This window comes from Desarmillaria tabescens, assembly GCF_030435595.1.
Source record: "Desarmillaria tabescens strain CCBAS 213 chromosome Unknown EV420scaffold_47, whole genome shotgun sequence".
NCBI lineage: Eukaryota > Fungi > Basidiomycota > Agaricomycetes > Agaricales > Physalacriaceae > Desarmillaria > Desarmillaria tabescens.
Window position 1 is genome coordinate 141,093 of NW_026848346.1, and position 15,223 is coordinate 156,315.

The 15,223-nt window shown below is 48.1% G+C and overlaps 5 protein-coding genes across 5 annotated transcripts; 4 read left to right on the top strand and 1 right to left on the bottom strand.

Moving 5' to 3' along the window:
* Positions 1-23: 23 nt before the first annotated feature.
* Positions 24-3,114, bottom strand: EV420DRAFT_901967 (uncharacterized protein). Its single transcript, XM_060483928.1, has 5 exons — positions 2,683-3,114; positions 2,524-2,635; positions 2,464-2,470; positions 1,457-2,411; positions 24-1,408 (listed from the first exon to the last, which is right to left on the bottom strand). Exons 1-5 carry the CDS (start codon positions 2,950-2,952, stop codon positions 68-70), a joined length of 2,685 nt encoding a protein of 894 aa, XP_060325773.1. The 5' UTR covers positions 2,953-3,114; the 3' UTR covers positions 24-67.
* EV420DRAFT_1648103 (TRAPP complex subunit trs31) lies at positions 3,000-3,876 on the top strand (the record flags this gene model as incomplete). Its single annotated transcript, XM_060478114.1, has 4 exons — positions 3,000-3,292; positions 3,342-3,538; positions 3,585-3,709; positions 3,763-3,876. 4 exons carry the CDS (start codon positions 3,000-3,002, stop codon positions 3,874-3,876), a joined length of 729 nt encoding a protein of 242 aa, XP_060325774.1.
* Positions 3,877-4,634: 758 nt separating this feature from the next.
* On the top strand, positions 4,635-6,939 carry EV420DRAFT_902212 (MFS general substrate transporter). Its single transcript, XM_060483931.1, has 9 exons — positions 4,635-4,828; positions 4,889-5,021; positions 5,075-5,423; positions 5,479-5,540; positions 5,602-5,629; positions 5,689-5,955; positions 6,011-6,079; positions 6,138-6,508; positions 6,565-6,939. The coding sequence occupies exons 2-9, from the start codon at positions 4,935-4,937 to the stop codon at positions 6,685-6,687; spliced, it is 1,356 nt and encodes a 451-aa protein (XP_060325775.1). The 5' UTR covers positions 4,635-4,828; positions 4,889-4,934; the 3' UTR covers positions 6,688-6,939.
* A 1,898-nt stretch (positions 6,940-8,837) lies between these two features.
* On the top strand, positions 8,838-11,014 carry EV420DRAFT_1570584 (P-loop containing nucleoside triphosphate hydrolase protein). Its single transcript, XM_060474269.1, has 3 exons — positions 8,838-9,154; positions 9,207-9,708; positions 9,761-11,014. The coding sequence occupies exons 1-3, from the start codon at positions 8,887-8,889 to the stop codon at positions 10,848-10,850; spliced, it is 1,860 nt and encodes a 619-aa protein (XP_060325776.1). The 5' UTR covers positions 8,838-8,886; the 3' UTR covers positions 10,851-11,014.
* A 93-nt stretch (positions 11,015-11,107) lies between these two features.
* Positions 11,108-14,790, top strand: EV420DRAFT_902253 (UV radiation resistance protein and autophagy-related subunit 14-domain-containing protein). Its single transcript, XM_060483932.1, has 10 exons — positions 11,108-11,381; positions 11,437-12,552; positions 12,601-12,902; positions 12,954-13,056; positions 13,156-13,237; positions 13,294-13,423; positions 13,478-13,828; positions 13,877-13,955; positions 14,009-14,112; positions 14,166-14,790. The coding sequence occupies exons 1-10, from the start codon at positions 11,316-11,318 to the stop codon at positions 14,719-14,721; spliced, it is 2,889 nt and encodes a 962-aa protein (XP_060325777.1). The 5' UTR covers positions 11,108-11,315; the 3' UTR covers positions 14,722-14,790.
* Positions 14,791-15,223: the final 433 nt, after the last annotated feature.

Sequence of the window (15,223 nt, forward strand, 5' to 3'; positions counted from 1 at the left end):
CTTATTATATCCACAATTATGCTATATTACGCGATGAAAGGTACTGCAATACAAAACGATTCATAGACTACACGACACCAAGAACAACAGTCGCCCTCAAACTAACCTTAGATCCCTGATGGTTCATAATATTGCCTTCATCATCGGGATCATCGTCTCCTGCTGGTATATCCTCCCCCTTCAACGAACTGCTCTTCCATCCCCAACTCTGGCTAACCTTGAACACGTCTGGTGTGCTCTTAAACCTTGTCTGTGAACTCCCCGTCGGATTCGCGCAGTAAATCATGAAATAGGCGGAAACACTGGGTCGAGGATCCCGGTATGGCTGAGAAGGCGCGGTACCCGGAAGGGTATATGGAAGACTGTACGGATAGCCATACGCATCTCGGAAACTAGATGCAGTTCCGCTAGTACCAGGACGATCTGGAAAGGTGTGGTATGATGGTAAGGATGTCGACGTAGCAGGACTCGACAACGGCGTTGTGCTACGCGTTGGAGTCACAGGGCCAGGGGACATAGGTGATGCAGGTTGCGATGTAGCGCTAGATGAGGATACTACTCGACTGCGTCCGCCACTCACTATTGCGCTGTGACTGTGGTCAGACGGACTAGACGCAGTGTCTTCGTCGTTGCTCTGTCGTACCACCAGCGGATTTGGTGCGCTTCGTGCGGGAATTGCTTCCACAGTGCTCTGTCGGCACAAATATATGCCTAACTGGCTCGTTTGGTCCTTGCCCGAAACCGTAGAGCCCTTCTTCTTTACGACTTGGATGTAGACGTTGAACAAACTACCAGCATACCAGATAGTTTGGGAGTGTAATCGCTGCTTCTCCTTCAAATGATCGGAGTCCCAGAATTCGACTGAAAATCTGAACGGAGGATAAGGTGAGTAGACGGCTTTCGGATCGGTGGAGGCGTCTCGTGTCGAAGAGGGGGTATAGAAATTTGGTAGAAGACCAAAGAAACTAGACTCGTCAAACGTGATGGGATAGTTTGAGGCCTCGTCGGACTTGAACTTGGCTTTCAAATTTTCTTCAGAGGAGAGCGAATAAGGGGAGTGAGAGTGTGCGAACAACTGCTCCATTGAGATCCCCTTGCCTTCAGAAGACGGCCCGCCATTTTCGCCAATTCGCAAAGTCTGGTCGACGGGAACAAGATAGAATGGGCCGTCCTTATGCTTGGTACCTCCATTAAGGAAAGACTCTCTGGTAAATGTTACGCCAAGGTCCTTTTCTTTGCCTTTGACAGAAGAAAATGTTGGTGTAGGAGGTGAAGCAGGACGGAATGTGAGGTCGTGTCGAAGAAGAGTCTGAGACCAATTGGCCGCCTGGAGTACGGACAGGGCTACGTAGGGTTGTTCTGTTGTTGGACATATATCGGAAGATATCTTAATGATATCTTCGGGCACCTTCATACGGAGTGAAGCACTCATAAGTCATTAAAAATACGGACTCACCATGTTAGCATAATATATTCCAGTCTCAAACATCTCTTTCCAAACTATCTCCTCGTCCGGATCTATCCCCCCTTGCTTCCTCCGTAATTGAACGGCTCGCTTAGCGAAGTCATATCGTCCCATCTCATCTTTGGTAAAAAAGGAATCCGACGAGATAAGAGCCTTGACCCAATGAGGGCTTAGACCACCGCGCCTCCATATCACTGGTATACTTGGTTTCGTAACGGACGTGCTGGCCGCATCGACAACTTCCGTACGAACCGCTGAGTCCAACGTCTTGGCTCTGCGACGAATTGTCTTTGGGTGAGAAGGCAGCGGGGGAATGTCCTTGTCCAGTACACCCTCGACGACTTTCTCTTCATATTCGAGAATATCTGGACCCCAACGAGCTAGCCAGGCTGCAGCAGCCTCACCAATCTTGTCCGAGACTGCACCATAATGGAATGTCACAGGCTCTGGCGCAGCCTGACTACGAGACTTGATAGAGGTTTGATGGGACTTGAAGGACATGCCATCATGAACAGGTTCGAAAGAAGTACGAACCGAATTTGGACGGTCATTTCTCGAGAGTGACGGAGGAATAGATTCGTCGTTATCAGAATCATGGTCTTCAAGGAGTTCTGCCACGCTCTCCAGCCCTACTGCGCCCTGAGCTGCATCCTCCGAGCTGGTGCAGTTTCCAAGGGAGAAGTTGAGATATGAGATGACGGTGTAAGGACCGAGAGTGCCGCAGATAGATGAAAGTGCCTGGGAAGCCAGTGAAGGGATCGATAGGTAGATGGATGTAGCAAGAAGTGACAGCAGGAACTGGGGTGTGGCGGCCTGGTGACCAGAAGGTGTTTCGTACTTGGGCTGATACGGGAAACCCGGGGTCAATGGGTGGGAAAGAGTTGGCCGCAGCAAAGGACAAACATGCAGCGGCGGGCCACCTCCATATAGGCGGGAAATACAGATTCTATAGTCAAGCATTGGTTTCCTGAACAAAGGCGGTAAAGTTGAAGACTCACTCGAATGCTAGACCGTCAAGAATCAAAAAAGGTTGCAGAACGAAAATAAAATACACGCACCGGCACGAGTAATATTGTGGTCATCAAATACAACGTCAATTTCGTCCGGGACTGAAAATTGACTGGGTGATGCTTCCACAAAGCCTGCAGTGAAGAGCGAGCGAAAAAAGCCCTGGAAATAGTCAATTACTGGCAAAAATACAGTCATCGCACGCCTACCGACTGGATCAAAATGACTCTGTGAAGATGATAGACAGCACGCCAAGAGCCCGAGATACGCAGGGCAACATCTGCAGTCTTGCCGTCAAGAAAGGCGTGATAGAGATGAGATTGGAGGTCCTGAGGCGACGGCAGAGGATAATTCATGCGACGATGGCGCCTGGAAACCTGGGAAGGAAAGGGAAGTGCGCCAAGAACGACATTAGCGGATAGGCCCAGCGATTCATTGGTGACGCTTGCTGCTGATGCTGACATCGAAGCATGCCGCATGCCTTATTTGGCCGGAGCCAATATACCCTTTCACCCTGACGGCCACCATGGCATACTCTCAGCCGCATCCCAGGCTCTCTGTTCTCTCCAATTCTTCCCTTTCGTCTGTAGAACATCTCTCACCGACCACGAGTTCTCGCTATTCTATTCCTTCGGCTCCATCCATAAACACGGCTCTCGGTACCAATAAACAGGCCCTCTCGAGACCAAACATATATGACAGAAACCTCAACAAACCTCGCGTGACTGATGTCTCTGGCGCCGCTTTCAGTTTTCTCTTCTCGGAAATAGTGCAGTACACCCAAAAACGCGTTAGTGGTATTAATGATCTCGAACGCCGGTTTGTCTCTTGCCTTAAAATCATCATATCGGCTAACAATCACCGCAAGACTAAATACTCTCGGCTATCGCATCGGCACTCGCGTCCTTGAGCTCATGGTATGGCGTGCAGAATCATCCTCCAAGACTCCGAAACGAGAAATACGGCTCCTGCCTTCCTTGATGACTATTCACACCCAAGTATGGCGGGCCGTCTTTGGAAAGCCAGCGGATGCAATCGAAAAGAGTGTCGAGAACGCAGATGAATGTATGTCATTGTAACATGTGTCGTCCTCTTTGGCTCATGTTTACAGATATGATCATTGACAATGACCCACCCATCGAGCGACATATCTCCGTTCCCAAGGACATGAGTCAATTAAGCTGTTCGTCCTTCACCGCGGGTATCGTTGAAGCCGTATTGGACGGGCTAGGCTTCGTATGTCCAAGCTATTCTTGGGTAGTGCCTGGGACTTATATCATCTGATCTAGCCCGCTCGCGTCACCGCACACAGTACACCCACAACTCAATTTCCCACACGAACAACGATTTTGATTAAACTGGAAAAGTCGGTTCTTGAACGAGAAGAATTGCTCAAGCAATAATCATCGCACGTTGTGTACTGCTGTGTAAGTTTGTGGTCTGTGATTGATCCTGTCAAGGCGCACAATTTGATATCCATTCTCCCAGACATCTCAATTCCATAATACCTCTGTACAGGGCCACTGCGCAAAACAGTACATCCATTTGAGACACCCTCAGTCTCCCTATTGGATGACTAGTGCCATGCCGCCGCTGATGCCCTAGCCAAAGCTTTACAATTACTGCAAGGAATTAGGGTGGAGAGGATCGGTCTTCAATTGATATATGACGACTGCAAGATATATCTTCTCGATATCGAAATACTCTTGATTTACTGGTGATGATCGACGCCCTTGGCAAGTTCCTGATGTAGATGATAGTAGCCCACTCGAAACGACTGTCAAAATATCCATCAACATCAACTTATCGCTGGTCATGATAAAACAATCTGCTGTGGAAAACACATTCTCTGACGACTGAAACAGAAGAACAGTTCGGTCATCTTATCGATAAACTATTAAGCTAAGGTGTTACAATCTCTTGCAGTTCATGCCCATTGGCTGGGACCAGCGGAACTCACGGCATACCCTAGCCCCATGGCAAAGGTAGCTTACACTGTGACTAAGCAAATGGACCAACATTCACGCGTTAGTTAACTTTGCGGAACATTTAGCCGGACTGAAACGCCCTGGCGAACATTTGGAGGATTCGTTCTTACGCGTACGTTACGTTCAATGTTCTTTTTCTGATTGTACAGTGAGAGCACTTGTTCTTTGCTTCAAGCTCTTAAGCTCATATCTGATAACAGAGACCCGGGTGTCCTCGAGTAGTGGATTGGTCAAGTTTTGATGACTGATCATCGGCGCGGCTATCCGATGGAAATGAAATTTCACTGACATAAATATGACTCTTCTTCCTCGACATGTTTAAAAAAACAACCCATCATGTCCACCGAAATTGAACTGGTTAATTTGAGTCAGACACGGTATACAGCGTTTTATATTCTCTGATCTCTGAAAGTTGACATGCGGTCAGGACGAAAATTGATAATTCGGACGAACGAACGATTGATCTCGAGGATATGATTATAGATGTGCAAACAGCACAGACAGGAGGAGCTAGCGATGTTGACGAAGTGCCTTTGAATGCGTCGTCGTTGCCTCCGATGGTTCGTCTTTAATTTCACCTACTTTCCCAACCTCAAGGCGAGTTTTCCCATAGGATCGTGGGTTTCATGCCTGGGCGTTCCTCGTCAGTCCATGGCTTCTCGAGTTTCTTGTCTGGTCTTATCCCTTCTCTTATGGTGTTTTCCTCAACTACTACACCTCGCATGAGCCTTTCCAAAACACCCCATCGTCGCTCCTCGCCCTTGTCGGGTCTCTATCCACTGGATTAATGTATTTTGCCTCACTTATCATCCTTCCTGTGTTCTCGCGATTTCCAGTACACAAAAAGAAGGGAATGTACATAGGGCTGGTACTATGCGTCGCAGGTTTATTTGGAGCAGCATTTGCAAAGACTTCGGGTCTTTTGTTATTGACTCAAGGAATTCTTTATTCGATCGGAGGCAGTACGTATTATCTAGCTTCCGTTAGAATCATGTAACTAATATGTTCCCGTCACAGGCATGCTGTATTTTCCTACCATGACGTACACGTTTGAGTGGTTTTCTGAAAGGAAAGGATTGGTAGGTTGTCGCGCATATCTGACTGATCTAAAATGGTCTAATTTTCTCGAACCATTCGAAGGCAAATGGCCTCATCTTTTCGGGCTCTGGTGCGTCCTTGACAGTACAGTTTGTAGGCTGGCTCATAACCCATATTTTATATTTTTAGGCATCGGAGGCGTCGTGATGCCAATAGTCATCAAGAGTCTTTTGTATACATATGGTTTCAGGACCACTATGCTAGCTCTAGGAACTGCCTTCACTGTTTTTGCCCTCCCTGCGTTGCCCTATATCAAGTCGCGAGTTCCACCATCCCAAATCGTCCATCATAGATCCATCAATACCCAGTTTCTCAAGTTCAAACCTTTTTGGATTTTACTCATCGCCAACTTGATACAAGGATTGGGGACATTCCTTCCTACGCTATATTTACCAAGTCAGTTAGCCATTTTCTATGGCATATTGACCGTTCTAATTTTACACGCTCGTAGCTTTTGCAACAGATCTTGGATTAAATAATGCAGCCTCCGCAGGAACTTGGGCACTGTCATTGATGAATGGTACGCTGATATGTTTTTTTGTGCGACCTAGCTGTTGACGTAAATCGCCGTTCTGCAGGAACTTCTGCGCCAGGTTGCATTTTCCTCGGCTATCTTTCCGATAGGTTCGACTTACGCATCTCCATCTTCCTGTCTGCACTCGGCTCCTCCTTCGCCGTTCTGTGTATATGGGGCTTTACTACCCAACTCGCTACCCTCCTTGTATTTGCTGCCGTCTACGGTTTTCTTGCACCCAGCTGGTCTGCGTTGTGGACAAAGTTCGCATCAACAATAGGCGGTGATGATCCACACTTGTCGTCAATGTTGATGTGTATTTTCATTGCCGGTAGAGGCGTCGGTAACGCCTTGTCTGCACCTATTTCCTCTGGGTTGTTACACCCATGGGCGCTCACAGGAAAGTCTGAGTATCCATATGCATTAAAAGGATATGTGAGTTATTTTAAAACAAATCAGCTTTCTCGTACCAATTAATATTTGCGATGCAGGGGCCTTTGATTCTGTTTACAGGCATAATGCTGCTGTCGAGTATGGTCGGAGTTGTCTACCGTCAGCTCGACTCGAAGGTACTACGTGTAAGTATACCGAGAAGACTCGGACACCTCTTATAAATATCCTCGTAGTGAAACTTAAGTATCTATGTCTTTTTTTCATCCTGACCGCAACACCCTCTCCGTGGTTCTTTGTCGTGTTGTCGTGACTATTCTGCTTTCTGTGCTCCGATGATCTATGTTTTCCTTTATAGATGCATGTACACTATGCAATGGGTCATTTGACGAGCAGCTGGAAACTCTAGAATTTGGCCGGACCTATTTGTGGTACACCCCTCGTGGTGACCTTAGCTGCTAACTGTCATGACGGCTTGGTATCTATCATCCTTCAAACAGCACCAAACGTACGCCTCGCTACACAGAGAGTATACTCTAAAGACACATGCACAAGACGCATAATGCTGTCTTCGATATCGGCACTGCACGCATGTATAAAACCCAAACGTTGCAAAGTCGACTCTGTGGTCATCTTGTCAAGAAACGCATTAGTAGTAGCACATAAAACGATGACCTGAGGCTTCTATAGGCCTTTCAGCTTAGTCCTGATCTCCATCCAACTTCTGGGATGAAATTTATCGTGTTCGTCGTCGTATCAGCGGTTTGCATTTCCTCAAGTACGCGCTTGGGCACCAAGTTGTTGGGTGAGAAGGTTTCACCCAGATCAGGTTCTTGATTTCATAGTCTTATTGTAGGCTCGTTGCCCAAGAGGTGAATATCTTCTATTCAAAACAGCCTACCGGTCAATCATCGGATATGTAACTAGTACAGTTCCTTGCACCCAAGGCATCTGCTTTCGTCACTTCGGTGACGAAACCCTCGGAGAATCAGCCACTATACGGATCTCTCTCGCAATTATGATCAAGGGCCTGAAGCTCTTCACAGTGGGTTGACAATGTCAAGTCTGACTCCACCTTCAAACAATAACAGACCTTTCATTCATTCGTTCCTGCCTTCGCAAATTATAACGTATATTCAAACGGTCTTCTGCTCTACATTGCATTGACGTAGAAGGTGAGTTTCCCATACATGCTTTTCCATTCTCGCACTCATAAGCTTTCTTAGACGAACCTCACAGCCCGTGTTCAGCGGACAAGGATCTCGACTGCTCGTATGGCAGGTGCATCGGTAAGTAAATAAAATACTCTCCCCTTGAAGTTCTAAGATGATTTCTTTAGTCGCCCCGATCTTAGACTGTTGCCCACCAAGGTGCGGGATAGGCTTAGGGATATTCCTTCTTTTCTGCTGGTCAGTGCTGGTCTAACCGGGTCGATAAAGCAGTGTTTGGATAACGACTTTGATGGATTAGTACCAGACTGAGTGGAAGAGCTTGGGTGTATAGAGGTATTCGCATCGTTTTTCTTACTATATGATTTCTCATCGCTGTACGGTCTAGCATGTCTGCAAAACGTCAGAGACTGGATATCGTGTTCTTCTACCGCTGAACCAGCGAAAAGAGGGGTTTATACCATTGAAACGGACGTCAAGGACCACCTGGCCGCACAAGCTATCACTCCTCTCAGATGTCCGCATATCTGGGCTATAGAATCGAACAAGATGGATTGTATACGGCCTCCATTCTCCTTTATTTGTCGACCTTGACGTGTTTTAGTCTTTCGTCTTTACCTAGGGAGATTTCTCTGACCTCTGCTCTTCCAGCTGTCATGATGACTCCATACCTCTGATAGGGTCAAACACCCTGTTTTTTTTTCTTCTAAACTGATATGATTCTAGCAGCAAAGCTATCTATCGCTTGGCTGCGTGGTGAGAAGCGCTGATCAACCCTACCTGTCAGACAATCTATTGAGTCTTCACTTGAAAAGTCGAATGTCCTTTTCGATGATGAAATAAACCTTTGAAATATGATACGAGTCTTGTTCTTTTTGATAGAAAGGGGATTGTAGCTTGCGTTTTATATATATTTCTACTCGGCCGCCGTTACAACATGGCTTCCTTGCGGTTTCAGAAATTTCAGGCCCATACTCTAATCTTTGGAATGCAAGTATAAACGGATTGGAGCCAGTAAAAATGTTGATGATTGTAGCATTAAAGTCTGTCGCACAATAAACGTGAACGTGGACATCGCGTGATCGTCGCGTCGTCCACGTGACTGACGCGTCGAGCAGCGCGTCGCTGTTTGTTCACGTACAATTTGATGGCCGAGATCCCAAACGTCCGTCATCAAAATTGGTTGTTTGGCTGGACGCTCTTTACCTTAACACCACCACCTGGTTAGTCGTAAGATCTTCATCGTCGCTAGCAATGCAAACACCACGGTCGACACGCTCCTCGACTCTCGGCAAACGCACTCACTGCAGTGAGTTGCCATCGCCAGACCCAACTCCCAGCTATAAGCGACCAAAAACGACGGTCACCGTACTCGATGGCGACGATAACAAGGAGAACATTCCTCCTTATCGCGTCCGCGCTGTGAACGCGGACGCCCCTTCGCCAATCTCAACAAGAGCAACGCGAGCGCTGAGGAGAACGACGACAGAGGTTGAAGTGACACCACCTCGTCGACGAGCGCGTACGTCTTCTATGTTCTAATAACTTTTGCTTGTTCTTATCATTAATTCCAGAGCGTCGCGCCTCTGCTTCCTCTCTGATTTCTTCCCCTTCAACGCCGGCCACACCAGTGTCACCCTCTATGATAACCACACCTCCTCCTACGCCCACTAGGCCCTTACCTTTCCATGTCAGGGCGCGTGCGCTACTTCGTGCGACATGTGATGATGCAGTGGATATGCCGGCGCGCCATGATGAGCGTGCAATCATTCGTGACTTTATCACGGGTTTCATGGCTGATTCGCCCCTGGACTCTGCAGATCATTCGTCTTGTCTCTACATTTCTGGGGCACCTGGAACCGGTAAAACCGCCCTCGTCAATTCAATTCTCCATTCTCTCGACAATGATATCGAGGTCATTACGATCAATTGTATGGCGCTAAGTAGTATTGAAGCCCTGTGGGAGCGGCTTCACGAGAAGTTCGAGGGAGCGAAAAAGTCATCTAGTCGAACAAAGAAGGCTACGAGGGGGAAAGATGCCGTAGAAGCTCTGATAAATAGTCTTCCGACGAAGTGGTATGGACATTTTGCACTATTCTAATATGTTCAGTACTCATCTCTGCTACAGCCTCTTAGTATTGGACGAGTTGGACCACATCACCACGACAACTCATTCATTGACGACTCTGTTCTCTCTTCCCACTTCCAATCCCTCCGTTATACGTGTCATTGGCATCGCTAACACTCATACCTTGACGTCATCTGCCTCGTTCGGGTCATCCGTGCAAACACTTCACTTCGCTCCTTACACGCCGACGCAGCTACTTCAAATCATCGAAGCAAGGTTAGCCCCTTTGCGTAATGATAAAGTCGATGCAGAGCAGGCCAAAGCGCTCCTGCCTGCTCCAGCCTTGACATTGTTGACAAAGAAGGTCGCGGCTATGACCGGAGATGTTAGAAGCCTTTTCGAAGTTTTACGTGGGACAATCGATGCTGCTGTCACATCCTGCAAGGGCGATAGATGTCCTGCCATCACGCCTGCCCATGTTCTTACCGCTCTTAAAAGCCATGGACCATCCAACAAAAAACCCTTGGCACCCTCCTCCACGCCCTCTAACCAAGGTTCAAACGACAATGAAATTATATCAAATGTCAAGTCCTTGGGCCTCCAAGCACGCATTGTTCTTCTCCTGATCTTGCTATCCTCCAAGCGAATCGAAGCTGGCTTGCCCCTCGTCTCAACCGCCGCAGCCAAGTCCCCTTCAAAATCCACAGGAGTAGAAACGTCGCATCTATTCATCTTTTATTCAGCGGCGCTGCAGCGTGGTGATAGCGATGTGTTCACACCCGTCTCGCGTAGTGAATTCATGGACCTAATTGGTATGCTGGATGGGGTTGGTTTAGTGTCCGCTACGTCTACCATCGGGTCTCCTCGCGGCAAAGGTGGCAAGCGTTCTCTTACAAGGACGTCATCGGGAACCATTACAGGGGATGTCCAAATCGCCTCAGGGATTCGACCAGACGAGGTTTTGAGGGGTTTGGGTGTCAAAAGTGCCGATGCAGAGGTATCAGACGACGTGATGGAAGAGGAGGTGTCTGCCATGTGGCATCGGGAGACGGCTAGATTGAATAAAGAGATAAAGGAGGTGCAAAATGCTGCAGCCAAGTCACAGGAGCGGCGGAATCCTCATTTCGCAGACGCGATGGAAGATAATTAGAGTTTCACTCCGTCTGCCCAATTTCTGTCATCGTCGCATTCATTCGTCTAGGTTATCTCGGTTAACACGTCTAAGAAGGTTGTATCAATAGTTGACTGCTTGTTTATGGGACCATGTAAAATGTACCATGTTAATTTATTGCCGTCTCCGTTTGTCCTACGATGTACGTAGATGCATACAGCACGTGTCATCCTTCCTAACCTTAGATTAGGGCTATGCTCGCCTTCGCTTCTACTCCGTTCTAGGTCTGGCTCATCGACGGTGTTTACCCTTTCAACTGGAAGGCCTTGCGCCTAAGCTTGATAAAGACGAGCGATAATTGGTCTGGGCTACATTCAGACCGACAACAACGCATATCGGACTATCTTTCAGTCACCTCGCCGAAACGGAGCCTGTAGGCTGTGGTACGGTCACTGTTTGACTGTCCTGAGGTCACCGCGCTGTGCCCTCTGCGCAATACTTTAAATGTTGGCCGGCTCGCATGCGGAGGCAGAAGCGATACAGGACGGTACCTATGATGTTCTCTCACAAGTTGCGTTTCCTTCCATCTCTAGCCACCAATGGGCTCATTTGGGTTCTGTCATAGAAGCGTATTCGTCACATAACATCTATTCAAGTCCGTAATCTGACCCCGTTTCCTGTCCGAGATGAATTTGCATCCGCTCTCTCTCAGCCTTCAGAGCAGCCACAGTTTAGCACTCACGGCCATCTAACCGACGATTTGGACATTTCTCTGACACTGAAACGAAGCCGCCGGGTGTCGGCTAATTCAGTGGCGACTTTCCGCAGCAAGAAGTCTGAAGACGTGGTTGAAGGTCAGGGATCAGGGGACAGCGCGGCAATATCCAGAGGAAGAACCAGAGCAGGTTCTCGCGCTAGCAGTGCTGGTGTTTCCAGTAAATTTGCATCCGGTTCTGCACCTACCATTCGTCGACATCGAGCGAGCTCTAACGCTTCGTCACTCGCAGCTACCTTATCTGGTCCTGATGTCTCAGCGCTGGCGTCAACTTCAGCTGCTCCATATAACACACTCTTTCATAATCATACGCAAACTGAACTGGAAAGTGTCATTCGAACACGTCTGGTCGAAACATTCCTGTCCATTATAGTGCATTCTCCTCATAATAATGTGCCTGAAGACACTACTCCTTCTCCCTCCCCTCGGAGGCCAGCTGGTACCTTTCGTCCGCCTGTGTCTCGCGGTTCCTCTGGCTTGAAGACCAAGAAACTCAATGGTGCCGAAAATGTCAAGAGCCATAGACCAACCATCAGTAATGTGGAGAGAGCAACATATGCGCCACGTACAGCTGTTCCTAAGTCTCTGTCATCTACACACTTGAAGTCTGCCTCGACATCGGCGCTGCGAACCAATGGCCAGGCGCCACCACCTGTAACTAAATGTTCCACTCCTTCCCCTCGGTCTCAGTCAGAAAGCCGTTCCTACCCTGTGCCAGATTTCCTATCCCCCATTCACCCTCCTTCTACCAACCCCACGTTTCGAGTAGACCCTCAAAACGACTTTTCAACTTCGACTGATATCACTGGCGGAGACCTTACTGTCCAGGTTTGGGCTTGTATGCCTGAGCGGAAGAATGATACCAGTGGTAAAGGAAAGGGCCGCCCGATACCTGATGAAACTGAATGGAAGCTGCTGGAGACTTGGGACTTCAACCTGGAAGAGCTGATACCAGTTCCAGAAGATGTAAGGTACATCCAGTCGGAAGTACTTCGTCACTGATCTTCATTTCAGTTCTCACACATATCGCAACTGCCTTCAAATACCCTGCTCATTACCTTAGATCCTCCAGGCCATGATTACTATCTCTTATCGACCAGGATCCCTCGAAACAGGACACCGTCTCCTTCTGCGGGATATGCGTCCGATCCAGAGACTGGCACACGAAGAGTCCGCCATATCGAGGATATATTCTCCACCGAGACCCCAGTCAATGCTGTTGTTTCTACTCCGAAGCGGTACAGGCGTGGTACCCGGCGCAAATCCCAATTATCTGAAGACTACGTGCAAACAGCCAGCTGGCGAGACCTATTCAAGTCAGTGAATTTTTTCGTATGAAAAGAAATCGTGTGACAATCACTCGCTAGATTGGTGACTCTTCAGGCATGTATTCACGACACATATTCATCGTTAGATGAAGTGGCTCGCAGTATTGACAAGTTCATGGAAGACGACGTCACTTTCAAACTGGTATGTCTATATTGGTTCCTCTGGAATATACTAGGGCATGTGTTACTGCCCTTACGTTGTTCCATTCTGATGTGGCGTCAAAGTTGATTTTTTTTATAGAGGCGCCGAGTCGATGAATGCGAAGCTCGCTTGGAAGAACTTCAATCCAATTTTCAGCACCTCCAAACCCTGCGGCAACAACGTAAATGTTTACAATCTTTGCATTTAGTGGCGTGCCTGATGTAATTTTCTTTCTAGGAGAGTGGGAAATCAAATCTCGTCGGGATCGGCTAAGGCAACGCCGGGAAACACTTGAGCTGGCGAGAAAGCAGCTTTTGGAAGGGTCGGACCACTTGGACAGTATATCACAATCTGTCATAGAGGAACGGTCAGCCTTTCCCTTCTTTTGAATGTTACAGCTGTAATGTGTATCTCATTCAAGGTCTCGTTTTGATGTTCTACAAAATCAAATCAAGCCAACGCGGACAACATTGCTTTCGACATTGTCTTGGATTTTCCCGATTGAATTGCGTTCACCTCCGGACCTACTGTACACCGTCCTCGATGTGCCGCTTCCCATACCTTTTTCCTCAAGTGACCCAGGACCTCCCCTATTCCTGATTTCCCACAATGATGTGAACGAAGACTCGGTTGCTACGGCACTGGGTTACGCGGCTCAACTCGTCCAATTCATCGCAGTCTACTTGGGCAAAGGCCTGGTGTACCCTGTAACTTTCGTGGGCAGCCGTAGTCTAATCCGTGACGGGATTTCTGCAATGGTGGGACCGAGAATGTGAGTATATTATCTTTAGATCGTGTTTGGCTTTTATAAATTTCCTAGGTTCCCCCTTTTCTCCAAAGGGGTAGATACGTATCGTTTCGAATATGGGGTTTTCCTACTTAACAAAGATATTGAATTGGTATTCACTTTGCTACCTATGACAAGCACAGCTCTCACGTTCCAAATTTCTAGTTAATGTCTGATTACGACCTTCGTGCTTTGGACATGCGCCACACGCTTCCTAACCTCAAGAATTTACTTTTAACACTGACCAATGGCGAGGGATTGCCCGTAGGGTTGGTATTTCACATTATTCTTCACACGGACATGTCTAGAATTCTGATTTTAGTCCCTCCCGACCATTTAATTCACCTGCGTTGTCTGTCTCCGGATTGGAGTCGCCTCGCTCGGAATCTCCAGTGGGTGAGAGCCCCGCAACACCAAAGCCGGTCTACCATGAGTTGCCCTTCGATAATTCAACGCCTCCTGCCAGCGGCTCAACGACACCGACTACTATGGACGGAATCAAGAAAGGACGAGCATTCATAAACCTTAACCCGTTGGCAGGTTTCCTTAGCCTGCGTTCTCGGTACCCTACGTCTCTGATGGTGAAAAGTCCGTCCGACGGCGAAGGAGCTCATGCAAACGGAAATACCCCCGACGTATCGTCGGAGGATGCACAAGAGGAAGGCGGTGGCGTGCCGGAGGAGGATGATCGCCGGACTATACGTTGCGAGAGCAATGAGGGTGAGAGGGCGGATGAGGATAAGCGCGCTTCCAACGGGTACTGGCATGGAGGCGAGTCGTCTGGCTCTCCGGGACCGGAGAAAATTAATGTGGAGGAAGATCGGCATCCGTCCCCAGCGCCTCCCACACCGTCGCCTCCGATAGTAGCACATGCGTAGAGTTAGAATTTTACGATCTACTTGAACGGAGGCCTTTAGTTTATGTACATTTTATGGCGCGACACGTACAACGGATATACCTATATGATGCCATTTGTTAATCCTGTGTACGGTTCGAAGTCGAAGTCTCCCCGAAATTATGAACACGTACATATGGAGACTAGACTATTCGTCTGACACAGAAATCGGATGTCAGGACCGGGCATAGGCCACTCAAGTACCACACTCTGGGACGACGGCCCATGAATATGCAGGTTTTGGGCTCGCTTGGACCTACACCGACACATACGTACCGGATGAATTGCGTGTAAAAAGATCTGGATCTCGGTAGAGCAAGGTACGATCACCATAAGATGGGAAACAAAAGGAAATTGTAGGACGCTAAAACATTAAATATGACGGGGGCGCACTTCTTAGAATTCCATGGATGCAACTAGCGCAAAATAAGGAAATGAGAAGGACGGACAACGCATCGAATGCTTGGGGGAAAAGCGGATTTTTC

Coding starts and splice junctions, on each gene's coding strand:
- EV420DRAFT_901967 (XM_060483928.1), bottom strand. CDS start 2,952: ATGCGGCATGCTTCGATGTCAGCATCAGCAGCAAGCGTCACCAATGAA. Junction 2,636..2,682: donor GAGTCATTTTGATCCAGTCG/GTAGGCGTGCGA, acceptor GACTATTTCCAG/GGCTTTTTTCGCTCGCTCTT. Junction 1,409..1,456: donor GAATATATTATGCTAACATG/GTGAGTCCGTAT, acceptor CTCCGTATGAAG/GTGCCCGAAGATATCATTAA.
- EV420DRAFT_902212 (XM_060483931.1), top strand. CDS start 4,935: ATGATTATAGATGTGCAAACAGCACAGACAGGAGGAGCTAGCGATGTT. Junction 5,424..5,478: donor TCTTTATTCGATCGGAGGCA/GTACGTATTATC, acceptor TTCCCGTCACAG/GCATGCTGTATTTTCCTACC. Junction 5,541..5,601: donor TTTCTGAAAGGAAAGGATTG/GTAGGTTGTCGC, acceptor AACCATTCGAAG/GCAAATGGCCTCATCTTTTC.
- EV420DRAFT_1570584 (XM_060474269.1), top strand. CDS start 8,887: ATGCAAACACCACGGTCGACACGCTCCTCGACTCTCGGCAAACGCACT. Junction 9,155..9,206: donor ACCACCTCGTCGACGAGCGC/GTACGTCTTCTA, acceptor CATTAATTCCAG/AGCGTCGCGCCTCTGCTTCC. Junction 9,709..9,760: donor AATAGTCTTCCGACGAAGTG/GTATGGACATTT, acceptor TCTCTGCTACAG/CCTCTTAGTATTGGACGAGT.
- EV420DRAFT_902253 (XM_060483932.1), top strand. CDS start 11,316: ATGTTGGCCGGCTCGCATGCGGAGGCAGAAGCGATACAGGACGGTACC. Junction 12,903..12,953: donor AGCTGGCGAGACCTATTCAA/GTCAGTGAATTT, acceptor ATCACTCGCTAG/ATTGGTGACTCTTCAGGCAT. Junction 14,113..14,165: donor GGCGAGGGATTGCCCGTAGG/GTTGGTATTTCA, acceptor TTCTGATTTTAG/TCCCTCCCGACCATTTAATT.